Source organism: Pseudophryne corroboree, chromosome 2 (assembly GCF_028390025.1).
Source record: "Pseudophryne corroboree isolate aPseCor3 chromosome 2, aPseCor3.hap2, whole genome shotgun sequence".
NCBI classification, from domain to species: Eukaryota; Metazoa; Chordata; class Amphibia; order Anura; family Myobatrachidae; genus Pseudophryne; species Pseudophryne corroboree.
The window spans coordinates 1,018,199,199-1,018,220,110 of record NC_086445.1 but is presented as its reverse complement, the minus strand read 5'-3'; the positions used below and the strand labels follow the sequence as shown (position 1 = coordinate 1,018,220,110).

At 46.7% G+C, this 20,912-nt stretch overlaps 1 protein-coding gene across 3 annotated transcripts in view; it reads left to right on the top strand.

The window, feature by feature from the left end:
- TMPRSS3 (transmembrane serine protease 3) overlaps nt 1–17,872 on the top strand; it is a 107,774-nt gene extending 89,902 nt beyond the window's left edge. For 2 of the 3 annotated variants that reach the window (XM_063950523.1, XM_063950522.1), the window contains one exon: nt 17,532–17,655. In XM_063950523.1, the coding sequence (XP_063806593.1) occupies nt 17,532–17,555 (24 nt within the window). In that variant the 3' untranslated portion in view covers nt 17,556–17,655. Of the gene's footprint in view, nt 1–17,531 lie in introns of all 3 variants that reach the window. The other variant, XM_063950524.1, reaches the window with a different exon arrangement.
- The last annotated feature ends 3,040 nt before the right edge of the window (nt 17,873–20,912 follow it).

Here is a 20,912-nt window from a genome sequence, read left to right as displayed (position 1 = left end):
TCGTCATACTAGTTGTTACGAGTATACTACTATCTCTTTATCAACCAGTGTACAGTGCGGTAGTTCACGGCTGTGGCTACCTCTGTGTCGGAACTCGGCAGGCAGTCCGTCCATCCATAATTGTATTATAATATATACCACCTAACCGTGGTTTTTTTTTCGTTCTTTATACCGTCGTCATACTAGTTGTTACGAGTATACTACTATCTCTTTATCAACCAGTGTACAGTGCGGTAGTTCACGGCTGTGGCTACCTCTGTGTCGGAACTCGGCAGGCAGTCCGTCCATCCATAATTGTATTATAATATATACCACCTAACCGTGGTTTTTTTTTCGTTCTTTATACCGTCGTCATACTAGTTGTTACGAGTATACTACTATCTCTTTATCAACCAGTGTACAGTGCGGTAGTTCACGGCTGTGGCTACCTCTGTGTCGGCACTCGGCAGGCAGTCCGTCCAACCATAATTGTATTATATACCACCTAACCGTGGTTTTTTTTTCATTCTTTATACCGTCGTCATACTAGTTGTTACGAGTATACTACTATCTCTTTATCAACCAGTGTACAGTGCGGTAGTTCACGGCTGTGGCTACCTCTGTGTCGGCACTCGGCAGGCAGTCCGTCCAACCATAATTGTATTATATACCACCTAACCGTGGTTTTTTTTTCATTCTTTATACCGTCGTCATACTAGTTGTTACGAGTATACTACTATCTCTTTATCAACCAGTGTACAGTGCGGTAGTTCACGGCTGTGGCTACCTCTGTGTCGGCACTCGGCAGCCCGTCCATAATTGTATATACCAGTGACCTAACCGTGGTTTTTTTTTCTTTCTTTATACATACATACTAGTTACGAGTATACTATCTCTTTATCAACCAGTCTATATATTAGCAGCAGACACAGTACAGTGCGGTAGTTCACGGCTGTGGCTACCTCTGTGTCGGCACTCGGCAGCCCGTCCATAATTGTATATACCACCTAACCGTGGTTTTTTTTTCTTTCTTTATACATACATACTAGTTACGAGTATACTATCTCTTTATCAACCAGTCTATATATTAGCAGCAGACACAGTACAGTGCGGTAGTTCACGGCTGTGGCTACCTCTGTGTCGGCACTCCGCAGCCCGTCCATAATTGTATATACCAGTGACCTAACCGTGGTTTTTTTTTCTTTCTTTATACATACATACTAGTTACGAGTATACTATCTCTTTATCAACCAGTCTATATATTAGCAGCAGACACAGTACAGTGCGGTAGTTCACGGCTGTGGCTACCTCTGTGTCGGCACTCGGCAGCCCGTCCATAATTGTATATACCAGTGACCTAACCGTGGTTTTTTTTTCTTTCTTTATACATACAGTACATACTAGTTACGAGTATACTATCTCTTTATCAACCAGTCTATATATTAGCAGCAGACACAGTACAGTGCGGTAGTTCACGGCTGTGGCTACCTCTGTGTCGGCACTCGGCAGCCCGTCCATAATTGTATATACCAGTGACCTAACCGTGGTTTTTTTTTCTTTCTTTATACATACATACTAGTTACGAGTATACTATCTCTTTATCAACCAGTCTATATATTAGCAGCAGACACAGTACAGTGCGGTAGTTCACGGCTGTGGCTACCTCTGTGTCGGCACTCGGCAGCCCGTCCATAATTGTATATACCAGTGACCTAACCGTGGTTTTTTTTTCTTTCTTTATGCATACATACTAGTTACGAGTATACTATCTCTTTATCAACCAGTCTATATATTAGCAGCAGACACAGTACAGTGCGGTAGTTCACGGCTGTGGCTACCTCTGTGTCGGCACTCGGCAGCCCGTCCATAATTGTATATACCACCTAACCGTGGTTTTTTTTTCTTTCTTTATACATACATACTAGTTACGAGTATACTATCTCTTTATCAACCAGTCTATATATTAGCAGCAGACACAGTACAGTGCGGTAGTTCACGGCTGTGGCTACCTCTGTGTCGGCACTCGGCAGCCCGTCCATAATTGTATATACCAGTGACCTAACCGTGGTTTTTTTTTCTTTCTTTATACATACATACTAGTTACGAGTATACTATCTCTTTATCAACCAGTCTATATATTAGCAGCAGACACAGTACAGTGCGGTAGTTCACGGCTGTGGCTACCTCTGTGTCGGCACTCGGCAGCCCGTCCATAATTGTATACTAGTATCCAATCCATCCATCTGCATTGTTTACCTGAGGTGCCTTTTAGTTGTGCCTATTAAAATATGGAGAACAAAAATGTTGAGGTTCCAAAATTAGGGAAAGATCAAGATCCACTTCCACCTCGTGCTGAAGCTGCTGCCACTAGTCATGGCCGAGACGATGAAATGCCAGCAACGTCGTCTGCCAAGGCCGATGCCCAATGTCATAGTACAGAGCATGTCAAATCCAAAACACCAAATATCAGTAAAAAGCCTCTTTTTTTCTTTGCGTCATGTGCTGTTTGGGGAGGGTTTTTTGGAAGGGACATCCTGCGTGACACTGCAGTGCCACTCCTAGATGGGCCCGGTGTTTGTGTCGGCCACTAGGGTCGCTAATCTTACTCACACAGTCAGCTACCTCATTGCGCCTCTTTTTTTCTTTGCGTCATGTGCTGTTTGGGGAGGGTTTTTTGGAAGGGCCATCCTGCGTGACACTGCAGTGCCACTCCTAGATGGGCCCGGTGTTTGTGTCGGCCACTAGGGTCGCTAATCTTACTCACACAGTCAGCTACCTCATTGCGCCTCTTTTTTTCTTTGCGTCATGTGCTGTTTGGGGAGGGTTTTTTGGAAGGGCCATCCTGCGTGACACTGCAGTGCCACTCCTAGATGGGCCCGGTGTTTGTGTCGGCCACTAGGGTCGCTAATCTTACTCACACAGCTACCTCATTGCGCCTCTTTTTTTCTTTGCGTCATGTGCTGTTTGGGGAGGGTTTTTTGGAAGGGACATCCTGCGTGACACTGCAGTGCCACTCCTAGATGGGCCCGGTGTTTGTGTCGGCCACTAGGGTCGCTTATCTTACTCACACAGCGACCTCGGTGCAAATTTTAGGACTAAAAATAATATTGTGAGGTGTGATGTGTTCAGAATAGGCTGAAAATGAGTGTAAATTATGTTTTTTGAGGTTAATAATACTTTGGGATCAAAATTACCCCCAAATTCTATGATTTAAGCTGTTTTTTAGGGTTTTTTGAAAAAAACACCCGAATCCAAAACACACCCGAATCCGACAAAAAAAATTCGGTGAGGTTTTGCCAAAACGCGGTCGAACCCAAAACACGGCCGCGGAACCGAACCCAAAACCAAAACACAAAACCCGAAAAATTTCCGGCGCTCATCTCTAGTATTAATGGCACTATACTGGGAACTACTGAGGAGGAAAGGGATCTAGGAGTCACTATTTCAGGTGACATAAAGGATAAATATAGTATTAATGGCACTATATTGGGAACTACTGAGGAGGAAAGGGATCTAGGAGTCACTATTTCAGGTGACATAAAGGATAAATATAGTATTAATGGCACTATACTGGAAACTACTGAGGAGGAAAGGGATCTAGGCGTCACTATTCCAGGTGACTTAAAGGCAGGTAATCAATGTAACAAAGCATTGAGGAAGGCTAGTCAGATGCCTGGCTGCATTGGGAGAGGAATCAGCAGCAGAAAGAAGTAATAATGCCACTGTATAGGTCATTGGTACGGCCCCATCTGGAATACTGTGTCCAGTTCTGGAGACCATATCTCCAGAAGGATATTAATACATTAGAGACTGTACAAAGAAGGGCAACTAAAATGGTGCATGGCCTACATCACAGAACGTACCCAGAAAGACTAAGAAATCTCAATATGTATAGTGTGGGGCAGAGAAGGGAAAGGGGGGACATGATAGAAACTTTCAAATGTATCAAGGGTTGTAACTTGTAACAAGGTCCAGTAGGAAAACATTCTCCAAATGAAGAAAAGCAATAGGACACGAGGACATGCACTGAGACTGGAGGGGGGAGGTTCAGGGGAAATTTGGGAAAATTACTTCACAGAAAGGGTAGTGGATAAGTGGAATAGCCTCCCATCAGATCTGGTAGAGGCTAATAGTAGAGCAATTTTAACATGCTTAGGATGGACTTGAGGATAACCTTTCAAAGAAATAAGGATCAAATAGGGTTCAGGTTATTGTGAGGTTAAAAAAGGGGCATACTACATGGGCCAAGTGGTTCTTATCTGCTGTCAAATTGACTTTTGCATGTACAGTAATCATTGTAATAAGTATTCTTTAATATATCTCAGTACCGCTGCATATTGTTACTGACCCCTGGCTGCAGTCCACGTTTCTCCAGAGCTGGCAACCAGGACAAGGTTAAATTAAAATAATAAATCCCCGTACTGAGCTGCTGGACCTAATTGTGTGGCTGCTGTGGCTCATCCAATCAGATGCACCGACAGCCATCCACAGTACGCGGCGCAAACCTCTCAGTGCTGGTAGCACCACGGACTCATACGGCGCAGGCGCTGTCAGGGCGGGCGTTTTCAAAACTGCTAGTTGGGTCTTCAAGTTACAGTAGGTAAAGTTGAACAACAAAACATACATGTACCACTTTGTCTTAAATATGTGGTAAACATCCTGCATTGTGACAGGAGAGCCCCAGCAATGGCCATCACCGTCTACAATGCTTGATAAATAATGAGAAACCCTAAATCCAGGGAAAAGTACAGTTTTCAAAGGATTTAGGGCTTATTGCCTTTGATAAGTGGAGCCCACAGTGGGTAAGCTATGCCCGCAACATACCATACATGACGTCCTTGTGCAAAAAGCTGAAAGCATAAGTGCTAGCTGGCGAGTGGGAAGGGTGTGAGAGGCATAAGGAAATATTTGTGTATTTAGGCAGAGCCCGCAGAGCAGGTTATCGCGCTCTGCACTCACAGTGCGGAGATACGGCACCTGCGGGCGAGATAATCTTGTACACAGTACACTCCTGTGCAGGTGGATCAGATTGCTGCTGTTTGGATTGCAGGGCTGGAGAGATTTATTTTGGAAGAAAGATTAGAATGTGACATAACTGGAAGCCATCAGCGAAACACAGCTGAGTCAGCAGTGGCCGACGGGTTTTCCATCCAGCATTATCTAAGATCTAAGTTCCTTTTATTTATTTTTCTGCAGCAGGTTACTTTGGTTTCCACAGGGAAAACATTAGGGTGTAGAGTGGATCTTGATCCAGAGGCACCAACAGGCTAAAGCTTTAGCTGTCCCAGGATGCATTGGGGCCTCCTCTATAACTCCGCCTCCGTGCACTGAGAGCACAGTTTTGAGGTGGTGCCAGGAGGGATGCAAAAGCTTTTCTAAGAAGATTTTTCTCTGGCTGGGCTGTCAGCGCTGTATGTCAGAGTGACATTCAGCACTGCAGCTCCATCACCTCCAATGCGGCATTGCATACTCCCGCGGCCTGGGTCCCAGGTACCTGCGGCGGAGAAGTCATGGTTTAGGCACAGACCGCTCTCCTGGTTCGCATGGCTGCAATGGGGAGGAGGTAAGAGGGTCCCCAAGACGGGACCCGCCTTAAATCGCGCTCCGACCGCAGTCTGGGGAGATGGACCATGGCGCTGGCGTGGACACGGTTACTGGGCAGGTACCCCACTAGACCACCAGGGCGTTAGAGCACAGGTCGGGTGTACTAACACCCTATTTAATAAGGCTCAGAGTACCTGGGGTGGAAGTCCAGCATAGGAGAGGCGGCGCTTGACCTGTAGCCCCTCCCCCGGCCCATGGCTCCATCTCCTCGCAGATATCCTGCCCTGGAGCTGCCTCACACTCTCCCTCACTCCCTGACTGAGACGCTGGACGCCATCTTAGCAGCATAGCAGCAACAGGTCTCCAGGATTGCAGGGCAAAGTCTCCCTAGTAAAGCCGCCTGTACACAGCGCTGAGACTTTACAAACACTTGAGTATCGTACATGTCTCTACACAGACAGCGTTAGTTGAGAAAGATTGTACCAGTTACAGATTATATTGTACAAGTATACAATATATCCTCCGGTCACTGACAACGCTGTGTTATATATATATATATATATATATATATACTAGTCCAGTGCAGTTTTATTGTGTTTATAATATTCTTTGCATTGCCTGTGTGTGCCTGTATCTGCTGTGTGGTTTCACTCTCAGTGTTTCCCAGATATAACTGTCACTATATTCTGTGCCCTGGGCTAGGTGCGTTTGGGTCTTATAATATAGTAATACACAGTATTTATCAAATACGTATATTCTACGGTGTTACAATCACATAATACCAGTTTTTTTATCCACAGGTATTGTTTTTTGTCTGGTTTCATCGTACCAAATAGCCCTGTTGTTGCTTTATCTCATAATGTCTAACAGAAATGGCAGTGAATCTGTGGAAGCTCCTGCATCATGCAGAGCATGCTCCAAGGATTTACCAGAGGGGGAAGTATTGTATGATGGTCTGTGTATTAATTGTCATGCCCCTTCCAGTCAGTCCGCAACTCCAGCATCTACACAAGACCACCGGTGCCACTATCACCACAAATTGTCCCTATGGTTAATCTGCCTTGGGGCGAAAATTTGTCTAACCAACTGCAGCAATTAAATCAGTCTCTGGTTAGACAGAAATCTACTCCCGTGTCCCGCGGTCCTCTAAGCGGGCTGCTTCCTCCTCACAATTCACAAACCTCTCTGATGTATCTGAAGAGGAGGGGGGAGCATACGGTCCTGTCAGACACTGAATCCTGTGTTACTGATGAGGATTCTTCCTTGCAAATTGATGTCCCTGCCTTAGTGGTTGCTATTAAGCAGATCCTACAAATCACTGAGGATGAGGATTCCACTACTGTGGCAAAGAAAACTGAGTAAGTTTAAACAGCAGAAGGTGGTTAAAACTGTATCACCCCATTCTGATCATCTCGTGGACACCAGGTCTAATCCAGGGAAGAAATTCCCTCTACATAGATGGGCCTTGGCTCGCTATCCTCTCCCTGCAGAGTTGTGTAACAAATGGGAGACTCCACCGCCGGTGGATTCTCACCTCACCAGTCTTGCGGTGTCGTCCACTCGGCCTGTCACTACTGTCACCTCACTGAAGGAACCAACAGATAAGCGTGTGGAGGGATGCCTGAAATCTATATAATCTCTTACAGGGGCTATTCATAGACGCACTATAGCTGCCTACTGGGCTGCAAAAGGTATTGAGGCTCTGGGTTAAATGCTCAAGCTCTACAAACAGTTCTCTCTTGAGTACAGAAGTGGTTGTGCCGGTACCTCAGTCCTTGAGAGGAAGAGGTTACTACTCGACCCTGTTTTTGGTGCCAAAACCCAATGGGTTCTTCTGGCCTATACTCAACCTCAAATCTCTGGACAAGCTTGTGAGAGTGTCCATGTTTCGTATGGAAACACTGCGCTCAATTGTGCTGGCTATTGAACCCGGAGACTATATGGTATCCCTGGATATACAGGATGCATATCTGTATTTTCCTATTGACATTTTGCAACAGCAGTTCCTACAGTTTGCTATTGGCAATTCTCACTACCAGGCTCTGCCATTTGGACTAGCTACGGCTCCTCGGATCTTCACCAAGGTCATGGCCGTGATGACGGCACATCTCCGTCGCGAGGAAATCAGAATTCTGTCATACTTGGACAACCTGCTGATTCCCATAATGTCCTCCTCAGTCATCTGCAACTGGCGGTCACCTTCCTGCAAGCCCATGGGTGGCTAATCAATTGGAAGAAGTCTTTACTGGTTCCAGCTCAGAGCATGGTGCACCTGGGGGCACTCTTGAACACACACAGTCAAAGATTGTGCCTGTCTCAAGACAAAGTCCTGAAGCTTCAGGACCAGATATGACACTTCATTCTTTGCCCCAGAGTGTCGATACAATCGGCGATGCAAGTCCCTGGCCTGATGGTGTCGGCCTTCAACATGGTAGAGTACGCTCAATTTCATTTCCGCCCTTTACAATGGTTAATCCTTTCCAAGTGGGACGGCCTACCTCATCGGATCAGATCTCACATGATATCTTTAACTCCGAAGTTAGATCTGTCACTGACCTGGTGGCTCCAGGACCAGCAACTGAGCAGGGGCCTTCTGGATCCCCGACTAGGTCCTGCTGACAACAGACGCCAGTCTGAGGGGATGGGGAGTGGTGTTGGAGCACACTCTTTTCAGGGTCGCTGGACCAAGGAGGAATCACTCCTCCCAATAAACATTTTAGAGCTGAGGGCAGTGTTCCATGCCTCTGGTACAGAACAGGCCTATTCAAGTGCAATCAGAAAACGCCACCACTGTGGCATACATAAACCATCAAGGTGGCACTCGAAACCTCATGGCAATGATTGAAGTGTCAAAAATACTTTGTTGGGCGGAACATCATTTGCCAGCCATATCGGCAGTGTTTATTCCGGGCATTCTAAACTGGGAAGCGGACTTCGGCGTGCACATACTGGCGACTGAGGGAGAGTAGAGTCTTCATACAGAAGTCTTTCAACTCCTAGTGGACAGGTGGGGTCTACCAGACGTAGGTTCCGGTCTTCGGATCTCGGACCAGGGATCCTAATGCAGCATTTGTGGATCCACTGGTGGTTCCATGGAACTTTCGGCTGCCTTACTTGTTCCCTCCAGTGTCACTCCTGCCCATGGTACTACGGAAGTTCAAACAGGATGGAGGAATGCTACTTCTAGTCACTCCAGAATGGCCCAGGCAGCATTGTGTTTTCAGACCTACAGGGCCTGTCGACAGGGCATCCCCTTCTACTTCCTCAGCGCCAAGACCGCCTCGTACAGGGCCCTTGTCTCTACCCGGACCTGGCCAGGCTGGATTTGACGGTGTGGCTCTTGAAGCATCACTCCTGAGGGCCAAAGGATTTTCGGAGGCGGTTATTCAAACCATGTTGAAGGCCCGCAAACTGGCCTCTGCCCGGATTTATTAAAGGGTTTGTAATTCTTACTTCACTTGGTGTGCTGATAAGAATTACAATGCCTATAGATTCAGAACTTCCAGAATTCTGGCTTTTCTGCAAAAAGGCCTGGACTTAGGTCTTTGTCTGGCCTCCCTCAAGGTTCACATATCTGCCTTGTCGATATGGTTTCAGAGGAAAATTGCGTCTATACCTGACGTTCATACATTCACTCGGTGTCCTATGGATTCAGCCTCCCTATGTTTCTCCTGTGGCTCCATGGGATCTGTCTGTTGTACTGAATGCCTTGCATGAGTCTCCATTTGAACCTCTTGAATCGGTGGACCTTAAGTGGCTCACGGCCAAGGTACTGTTCTTACTGGCTATTGCCTCTGCAAGACGGGTGTCGGACTTAGGCGCTTTGTCCTGTCGTCCATCCTTTCTGATATTTCACAGTGACTGGGCATTTCTACGAACTCTAACAGGCTATTTTGCCAAAGGTGGTTTTCACCTTAACCGAGATATTCTGGTTCCAGCCTTTATCTCTTCGGACTTGCCCCCCAAAGAATGTTGTTTGGATGTGGTGAGGGCTCTCCGTATCTATGTGGAGAGGACTGCCTCTATCAGGAGGTCAGATGCCCTTTTTGTCCTGTTTGGTTTCCACAAACGTGGCTGGCCTGTAAATAAGCAAATCTTTGCCAGATGGATTAGAATGGTGATTGCACAAGCTTATGCGCAGGTTGGAATCCCAGCTCCTGCTGCTATTAAAGCCCATTCTACTCGGTATGTTGGACCTTCTTGGGCGGCCCGTCGTGGCACGTCTGCAGAACAATTGGTGCAAGGTGACTACGTGGTCCTCTGTGAACACGTTTTTTAGGTTCTATGCCTTTAATACCTACGCCTCCCAGGATGCTTCCTTTGGACGCCGGATTCTCACATCCGCTAAGGCACGTCCCCTCCCTTGAGGAACTGCTTTAGGACATCCTTGATGTGTTCCTGTGGAACACAGTGTACCCCGCTGCAGAAAAGGAGAGTTATGGTAGACTTACCATGGTTAACTCTTTTTCTGTGAGCTACATTGGAGGCTTCCACAGGGCGTCCCCCCCGATGCACCTAGCATCTTTGGATTGTATGGCATTAGCCGCTGGTACCTTCTCCTGTCGTGAGAACGTGGTTCTATGTGACTAACATCTGCCTTCTCTTTTACCTGCTCCTGCATTGGACTGGTTATCAAAACTGAGATCACAGGCCCTCATTCCGAGTTGATCGCTCGGTATTTTTCATCGCATCGCAGTGAAATTCCGCTTAGTACGCATGCGCAATATTCGCACTGCGACTGCGCCAAGTAATTTTACAATGGAGATAGTATTTTTACTCACGGCTTTTTCATCGCTCCGGCGATCGTAATGTGATTGACAGGAAATGGGTGTTACTGGGCGGAAACAGGCCGTTTTATGGGCGTGCGGGAAAAAACGCTACCGTTTCCGGAGAAAACGCAGGAGTGGCCGGGGAAACGGGGGAGTGTCTGGGCGAACGCTGGGTGTGTTTGTGACGTCAAAACAGGAACGACAAGCACTGAACTGATCGCACAGGCAGAGTAAGTCTGAAGCTACTCTGAAACTGCTAAGTAGTTAGTAATCGCAATATTGCGAATACATCGGTCGCAATTTTAAGAAGCTAAGATTCACTCCCAGTAGGCGGCGGCTTAGCGTGTGTAACTCTGCTATAATCGCCTTGCGAGCGATCAACTCGGAATGAGGGCCACAGTGCCTGGAGGCGGGGTTATAGAGGAGGCCCCAATGCATCCTGGGACAGCTAAAGCTTTAGCCTGTTGGTGCCTATGCATCAAGATCCACTCTACACCCTGATGTTTTCCCTGTGGAACCCAATGTACCTCGCAGAAAGAGAGTTAACAATGGTAAGTCTACCATAATTCTCCGTTTACAGTGCTTTTACTTTTTCCTCCATATATTGAGTCAGAAGTCAGCCTACAGACCTAGCCAGTCACATCCTTGCCACAATGGCAAGCTGCAGGGTACACCATGCTGCAACTAGTCACAGCCGGTATTTGCACGTGCATATCATAGACGAGGGCACACTAGTCACGACATGCATGACGTGATGCGTATGCATCGTGGGATGGATGAGCTTGGTTACAGCTATACCTAGAAATGCGATTACAATTGTAAAGGACGGCTCTCCTGCTACAAGCTGTCCTTTGCAATCATAGTACTTCCAGGTTTATGACCTGGGAGACCTTCTGCACATGTTCAGTATGACACGGGCGCTGGGATTGGCTCCCTCTCAGATGGAAATGTGGAATAAAGCCCAGAGGCTTCTATTGGGAGACGGCATTACCCACTGGGTACAAGCTATGCAATGTATCGCATTCCAGAGCTTGGTACATATAGAAATATGGGCGAAACACTGAGAACTGGATATTTTTGGGATTTGGGCACATTTTTGCCCCCAGTACATCCCGTCATGTGTCATGGCTGAGGTTATTTTGAATCCGGATGAGGTTCAGCTACTGGGTTCTAGCTAGAGGTCTTAGGACAGAATAGGGCAGGCTTAATATAAGATCTCCTCATTCACAGACATGGTAGGTTGGCTTTGAAGGAACACCTGGATAGGTGCTGTGGCAGGAGAACAGATATGGTGATGGGGTACTGGCTATGTGGGTACTGGAACACTGGAGAGTTGTATCACCGGTGCAATAGGATAGCTGGGATATCACCTGTAACTGAGTGTCACTGGGATGAGAGTGACCAGTGATTGGAGATGCATCAATGAATTCACAGAAGCAGTCTTTCAGGAACACTGGGATTGACTGTACCAGCGTATTGGGAGATGCTGCAACGGAATGCAGGAGCAGGTTTTCTGAATCACTAGGATTGGCTGTACCAGTTAGGAGATGCTGCAGTGGAGTTGCAGTAGCAGGTTTTTTCAATATATATGTACAGTGTATGTATATATACAGTATATACTGTACATATATATTAGCTTATTGAAAAGTAATGAGACTGCCTCTGTTTTCCTGACCCATGGGTAGACATAGTAATGCTATGCTGCTTATTGTGAAGCTCAAACATCGATGTGTCTGAACCTGCGGATGAACTGCTGTAGTCTTCTTTGTTTGGCCACAGTGAGCGGAAGATCTTCATATGTTTCATCATGTGTGTCATGTGTATAACTGCATTAATAATGTGCGGCATATGTGTAAGGGGCACTATGCGTGTCATTATGTGTATAAGGGCATTAATAATGTGTGTCATATGTATAAGAGCAGTAATAATGTGCGGCATATGTGTAAGGGGCACTATGTGTGTCATTATGTGTATAAGGGCATTAATAATGTGTGTCATATGTATAAGAGCAGTAATAATGTGCGGCATATGTGTAAGGGGCACTATCTGTGTCATTATGTGTATAAGGGCATTAATAATGTGTGTCATATGTATAAGAGCAGAAATAATGTGCGGCATATGTGTAAGGGGCACTATGCGTGTCATTATGTGTATAAGGGCATTAATAATGTGTGTCATATGTATAAGAGCAGTAATAATGTGTGGCATATGTGTAAGGGGCACTATGTGTGTCATTATGTGTATAAGGGCATTAATAATGTGTGTCATATGTATAAGAGCAGTAATAATGTGCGGCATATGTGTAAGGGGCACTATGTGTGTCATTATGTGTATAAGGGCATTAATAATGTGTGTCATATGTATAAGAGCAGTAATAATGTGCGGCATATGTGTAAGGGGCACTATGTGTGTCATTATGTGTATAAGGGCATTAATAATGTGTGTCATATGTATAAGAGCAGTAATAATGTGCGGCATATGTGTAAGGGGCACTATGTGTGTCATTATGTGTATAAGGGCATTAATAATGTGTGTCATATGTATAAAAGCAGTAATAATGTTCGGCATATGTGTAAGGGGCACTATGTGTGTCATTATGTGTATAAGGGCATTAATAATGTGTCATATGTATAAGAGCAGTAATAATGTGCGGCATATGTGTAAGGGGCACTATGTGTGTCATTATGTGTATAAGGGCATTAATAATGTGTGTCATATGTATAAGAGCAGTAATAATGTGCGGCATATGTGTAAGGGGCACTATGTGTGTCATTATGTGTATAAGGGCATTAATAATGTGTGTCATATGTATAAGAGCAGTAATAATGTGTGGCATATGTGTAAGGGGCACTATGTGTGTCATTATGTGTATAAGGGCATTAATAATGTGCAGCATATGTGTAAGGGGCACTATGCATGTCATTATGTGTATAAGGGCATTAATAATGTGTCATATGTATAAGAGCAGTAATAATGTGCGGCATATGTGTAAGGGACATTGGGCCCAATTCAGACCTGATCACTGCATTTTCGCACAGTGGGCGATTATCGATTGACTGCGCATGCGTATGCACCGCAATGAACACGCGCATCGCCAAACAACAGGCATCGCCGAACAGCAACAAGCTGTTGTGAAAATTTTGAACGCACAGCCATTCGCATGCTGATGGACAGGAAGAGGCCGTTTGTGGGTGGTCACTGGCTGTTTTCTGGGAGTGTCAGGGAAAATGCAGGTGTTCCCAAACGTTTGGGAGGGTGTGTGCAGAGCCGGCGCCAGCCGCTCAGCAGCTCCTGCAAAGCAGGGAGGCGCAGGGATGAAGAGGCGCTCTCGCTGCTTTGCTGCTGCTGCTGGCTGTCGCTGCATCTGTCACACTGTGGCAGACGCCGGCAGAGTGAAGCGCAGCTCAGGCTCAGTCCCTCCGGCTCCCTCCTCTTCTCTCCTACTTCTCATCCCCACAGCCGAGCCGACCTATACGCGGGGTGCGCGGCTGAGGCTCAGCCATGGAGATAAGCCAATTGCGGACCGGCAGCCAATCAGGTGGGTGGAGACACATTTGAAATAGCCGCTGACTGTACCAGTAGAAGATCTCCGTGACGCCCCGCTCCTACTGCGGTGTAACTGGCCACATACGGGGAAACTGGCCAGCCAGCACCTGTGTGTGGAGCGGAGATCGCTCCTGCTGGTGACTGCAGTGAGCATTTGAGCACCCGCCGCTGCTGCAGTATAGTCAGCTGAGTTCAGGAAGCCCTCCTAAACCCTAGCCACGTGTCACACAGTTCAGCTGCAGGTCCTGGCACTGGTAAAGAGCAGTAGTGCGGTTCATATGGTTTCTAATTTATAATTGATAAGCTTATGGCCAGATGACCATTTAACAACAATATCTAAAGACTCCCCTACACTCACAAGAGGAGTCACATGACATCACATGGTAAGTGCCAGGACTTTATTTTCACTTTGTATTTTCAGCTATTTTTGCCACCTGTATCCTGGATTCAAACCTCTCTTCCCTATTGTGTGTCCACGCCCCTTCCATGTGAAACCACACCCCATTGACACACACCGTCCCTTTATTACGCATGGGAGGGCGCAAATGTATTGTTTGCAGGAGGGCGCCGAACACCCTAGCACCGGCCCTGGGTGTGTGACGTCAGTTCCGGCCCCGATCAGCCTGTTCTTTTCATACTGTAGGAGTAAGTCCTGGGCTGCGCACACACTGCACAGACTGGAAAAACTATTCAATGGTGAGTGAGTTGCTAATGGATTTGCAGCTGTCCGCTGTCTGAGGGACATTTTCACACGGGGTACACATGCGATTGCAAACTTGCACGGTGCAAATTTACACTTGGGCGTCCACTATCTGATCGCAGGACAGCAAAATTAGTAGCACAGCGATCAGGTCTGAATCACCCCCATTATGTGTATAAGGGCATTATTAATGGTTGGCATAATGTGTAAAGTGCATTATGTTTATAAGGACATTAATAATGTGTGTCCTATGTGTAAGGGGCATTACTGTGTGGAATTAGGTGTATAAATGCATTACTAATGTGTGGCATTATGTGTATAAGGAGCTCTACTGTGTGGCGTAACCTATAGAAAGGGCACTACTGTGTGGTCTAATGTGAATAAAGAGCCATATGGTGTGGAGTAATGTGAATAAGGGGCACTAATGTAAGGCGTAACGTACGTAAGGTAAATTGGTACTACTGTGTGATGTAATGTGAATAAGGGACACTATCGCATGATATAATGTGAATAAAGTTGCACTATTGTGTGGTGTCATTTGAATTGGGGGTGCTGTTATGTGGCTATCCCCCTTCCCAGCAAGGACACATCCCTTTTGTGCGCACTGTTCCTTTTTACAATATAGGGGGTAGGAGCACCAAAATGAGGACTGCTGTGGGTGAGGGGTGAGAAGTGCTGGTTCTAGGAAAGGGGTACTGGGTCAGAGGTGGAAATAGCGGTGGTGCTAGGGGCACCAGCCAAAATCTTGCCTAGGGCATCATATTGGTTAGGGCCGGCTCTGCTACCAATAATTGTTCAATTTCCCCAAATATATAGCTACTGATGTTATATATTTTCGAACAGGCATTTAAGCTTAGACACGCCCACAGTGGCATAACTACCGAGGGTGCAGCTGCTGTGATGCCAGAGCTGCTACCAGGGCCCACTGCTCCCCCTTCACGGCCGCCCGCGGAGAGAACAGCTGCCGCAGCCGATAGCAACCCCCTCTCCCGCAGGCTACAGCTACGCGCAGGGGGCCCTTCTTGGCCTGCTCCAAGTCCTGGCTGCCGGGGCTGCAATTCGCGGGTATTTAGGGGGCAGGGTCTAATTCCATCCGAGACCTCTGCTGTGTTCAGGATGGACCGTTAATGTATTTCCTGCTTGTTTCCATCCCTCTTTCTCTCTCTCCCTGACACACTCTCACTCTCTCTCTGAGATGATATTTCTCTTCCTGATACTGTCCCCCCCCTCTTTCTCCCTGACACTTTCTCTCTCTGATACTGTCTCTCTCTCTCCCGACATTGTCTCTCCTCCTCTCACTCTCTTTCTGACATTGTCTTTCTTTATGACGCTGTCTATATCTCTCTTTCCCTGACACTCTCTCTCTCCCTCCCTGACACCCTCTCTCTCTTTTGATCCCTCTCTTTCTCTCTTCCTCCCTGACACGCTCGCTCGCTCTCCTCCCTCTCTCTCTTTCTGCTCCCCGTTCTCTCTCTGACACTCTCTCTCTCTCCCTGATGCCCCCCTCATCCCTTTCTCTATTTTTCTCCCTGACACCCTCTCTCTCTCGCTCCTGTCTCTCTTTTTCTCATTCCCTCTTTATCCATGAAACTCTTTCTCTCTCCCTGACCTCCCTCTCTCTCCCTCTTTCTTGCTCCTCTCTCTCTCCTCCGAAACCCCCTGTGTTGCTCTCTCACTTCCCTCTCTCTCTCTCTCTCTCCTGCTCTCATAAGGGGTATTGTAATGACAAAGGTGGAGGACCCTTTCAAGTTTTAGCTATGGGGCCCTCAAAGTTCTAGTTACGCCCCTGCACGTCCATATGTGGAGCTAGACACGCCCTTTGGGTGGAGCATGACACGCCCCCTCAGCGGCAAGCAACGCTTCACATGCTGCATTCTACCACAGACTATAATCTTCCTGAAACTAGTTTTTAAAAGTAAGCAAGTATGATTAACCCTGTGTTATTCTGCAGCCCTTTCTACTGGTTAATAACCCTATAACCCTGGTTAAGTTACCCGCTGCGTGGACTGTCCTCCATCGCACACCGCTGACACCTATTGACACAAGTTCTGCTACTAATCATAACCAAACTTTGTCCACGTGAGAATGCACCGTTACATTGCCTACTGATCTGTACCATTCTGCACCGTAGGTACTTACCTGCACTCATTTGAGCACGTGCAGTGAGAAAAAACCCAATGTATGCACACAGGCAAGCGTGCAACTCTGCATTGTGGTGGTCATTCCGAGTTGTTCGCTCGTTGGCGATTTTCGCTATGCTGCGATTTGTTGCTAAATGCGCATGCGCATGGTACGCAGAGCGCATGCGCTAAGTTATTTAACACAAAACTTAGTAGATTTGCTGGTGTTCTTGCGGCGCTTTTCAGTCGCACTGCTGATCGTGAATGATTGACAGGAAAGGGGCATTTCTGGGTGGTAACTGAGCGTTTTCCGGGAGTGTGCTAAAAAACGCAGGCGTTTCAGGAAAAAACGCGGGAGTGTCTGGAGAAACAGTGAAGTGGCTGGCCGAACACAGGGCGTGTTTGTGACGTCAAACCAGGAACTAAACGGACTGAGCTGATCGCAATCTGTGAGTAGGTCTGGAGCTACTCAGAAACTGCAAGAAAAAATTTAGTAGTAGTTCGCTATTCTGCCAAGCTAAGATACACTCCCAGAGGGCGGCGGCCTAGCGTTTGCAATGCTGCTAAAAGCAGCTAGCGAGCGAACAACTCGGAATGACCACCTGTGTTTTTTCTTATCGGTCTTTCAATATAGTGACTCCTAGATCCCCTTCATACATATTATCAGACAAAATATATATGTGCTTACCTTTAGTGATTTAAAGATTATTCCTTAATTAGCAAATCATATATGAGCTGTGCCATTTCTTACAATGAACTTCTATATATAATGTATCGAAATATACATGCTGTGATATAATGTGACAGGACTAGTTAAAATGATAAGTTACTATTAGATATTGTCTATAGGTAACCGGAATCATTTCTTTATAGAGAGAAGAGAGGATGAAGAACTAGGAGTAACAATCGGCCTGCAGTCACCAGCTATATATTATACCCTACTGTGTACAAGTGTGAATGGACACAAGAACAGAGACACCCTCAGACCATTACTCTGTCACTAAATTACTTTTATCTCTTTGAATCAATATTAATAAAAGGCGCAGTGTGTCTTATCGCCCCCAGCGTGCTAGCAGCATTACCCAATGTATATAGACCGCGCCAATGAAACCCCGGACAGCCTTTATCCCGTGGCTTTTGTTACAGGAATGTCAGAACACAGATACAGCTTGTACTATTGTATGTTTTATTCATACCAACCCCCTGTGTTTAGTAACAGCGAATATAATTTGTGGTTTCCAATAAAGGAGGCGAAATACAACATGTTGTCTCGTTCTGTATCTTAAACAAGAAAGTACTATGAATTATTATTGCGATAACATACACACGTTTATTCCTGATACACTTAGGGGTGTGTGCTGGGCCATTTTTCATATTTTGGTTTCGGATCTCCTTCGTGTTTTGGTCGGATCTGGATTGGATTTTGCCAAAACTGCCCTTGCGGGTTTTGATTTTGGATCTGAATTTTACATAAAAACAGCTAAAATCACAGAATTTGGGAATGTTTTTTTTCCCTACAGTATTAACCTCAATAACATTAATTTCCACTCATTTCCAGTCTATTCTGAACACCTCACACCTCACAATATTGTTTTCATCCAGTTTAGGCCCAAAGGTTGCACCGAGATAGCTGGATGACTAAGCTAAGCGACAGACGTGGGCGGCACAAACACCTGGCACATCTAGGAGTGGCACTGCAGTGGCAGACACGATATCAGTTTATAAACTATGCCAAACAAAATGCTCCAAAGAGCAGAAATGCAAATAAAAGAGGTGCAAGATGGAATTGTCCTTGGGCTCTCCCACCCACCCTTATGTTGTATATTACACAGGACATGCACGCTTTAACAAACCAATCACTTCAGCGACATGGACTGTCACTTGTGGCTGAAATGATTGGTTTGTTTGGACCCCCCGCAAAACAAGCGGGCAATGGGCAGTGCACAAACTGGCTTTAGTACTTAAATAGGCACGATGTCGTCATCGCAATCTGAATCCTCACCCCCATCAGCGTGGACATCCTCTTCTTCACAGACTGTTAATTTGTCCCCGGTGGAATCCACCATCACAGGTCCCTCCATTGGCGTTTCTATCATGAGTGCAATGGGTGCGGTGCACACGGGCCCCTGGGTTCAGGGGGGGCCCACACCGCACACACTGCACCCATGTTGTTTATACTTACCTTTCCGGAGTCCCGCGACTAGCGCTAGAGCTGCTGCATTGGCGGCAAAAATCCAAACAGATATGGCCGCAGCGCATGCGCAGTTCAAAATTTGTCTCCGGATCATGGCGGGCACCATGTTTGCAGAGATCTGCGCATGCGCAGTAGACTCCAGCTCGATGCCCGAGCCTACGGCGCTGTGGAGAGCAGGTGGCCCACCTGGAGTCTGCATGCGGGCCCCCTCCTCTCTTAAAATGCCCATGGGTCCCTCTTTACTTTTTGGAGGTAATTGCTGGTAAAGCTCTTCCTCGTGGAATTTGTAATTCATTTTGAGGAACATCATCTTTTCCACATTTTGGGGATGTAACCTCCTACGCCAAGCGCTGATGAGGTTACCGGCTGCGCTAAAAACTCTTTCTGAGTACACACTGGAGGTAAACAAACTTAAGTAAAACAAAGCCAGTTTGTGCAAGGGCCTCCAAATTGCCTCTTTTTCCTGCCAGTATTGAAACAGACTGTCTGACATGCCTATTTGGATGCTATCACTGAAATTATCATCAACCATTCTTTCAATGATGACAGCATCATATGCAGTGACAGTAGACATGTCAGTAATTGTAGGCAGCTTCTTCAGTCCCGACCAGATGTCAAAAGTCTTTCCTGAGTGATGTTCATCATCGCCAGTGGGTCTCTTTGGAAAATTTTGTTTTTTCCTCGCAGCCGCAGTTGCTGGAGAAAATAAAGTAGGAGATGTTGCCGTGTCATGTTCAGCTTGGGCTGACAATTTTATCACCAACAGCTCTTTGCATCTCTGCAGATTTGTGCCCGTTGGAAAGAAAGACACAACGTATGACTTAAACCTAGGATCAAGTACAGTCGCCAAAATATAGTGATCTGATTTCAAGAGATTGACGACCTTTGAATCCTGGCAAAGTGAATGAAGGGCTTGGTCTACAAGTCTGACATACTAAGCGGAATCGCTCCGTTTCAGCTCCTCCTTCACTTTCTCCAGCTGCTTTTGCAAAATGACCTTACTCAAGCTGGCAGTGTCTGAACTAACTTCACATGTGGCAACTTCGAAGGGTTTAAATACCTTGCACAACACGGAAAATATTCTCCACTGTGCTTGACTCAGGTGCATTCCAACTCCTTTCCATATGTCATAGGTGGATGTGTATGCTTGAATGGCCTTTTGCTGCTCCTTCATCTGCTGAAGCATATAAATGGTAGAATTCCATCCTCATTACTACCTATTGCATCAGATGCTGGTAGGGCAAATTCAAGAGTATTTGCTGGCGCTCCAGTCTTCGACATGCAGTTGCAAAATGTCCACAAATTTTTCGGGCCACCAACAGCATCTCTTGCACGCTCCTGTGATTTTTTTTAAAATTCTGCACCACCAAATTAATTGTATGAGCAAAACATGGAACGTGTTGGAATTCGTCCAGATGTAATGCTCTGATATTGGTGGCATTGAGCCTAATTCAGACTGGATTGCTGCTGCGGCAGCGATCGCATTTTGAATCCATTTGTGGAGTGGGCATGCGCAGCGGCCACACTGCGCATGCGCACCCCGGGAGCCCAGTGAGATGCTAAAAGCATCTATGGGCTGGGATTGCCTCTGCGCGGTCGCGGAGCGGGAGGGGGCATGCCAATGGCGTTAGGACGCCATTGGCAGGGCGCGGTATAGACACAGAGGTGTGTCCGGACCATTGCGGGGGCATGCTGCGGCTGCGTGACATCACATGCAGCCTCTACGACCCGGGATGCGGCGAGTAGCGGCCTGCCAGCATGCAGGAGCTGCGCCGGCAGGGAGCTACTCAGCGGGTGCACCCTTGTGGGGTGGGGTGGGGGGAAAAGACATGTCTGAGAAACTGATCGTAGATGTGCTAAATTTAGCACATCTACGATCAGATCTGAATTATCCCCAATGTCAGATATCACAAATCCCGGGGAGAGCCATTGTGCAATGATTGAGTTTTTCTAAGAGGTTCTCAGCTGAAACTGGTGATACACAGCGTAGCCTGCCTCTGAATGAGTTGGCATTTGTGAGATGCTGCTGCGGGAGGCAATACATCTACCCAGTGTGCTGT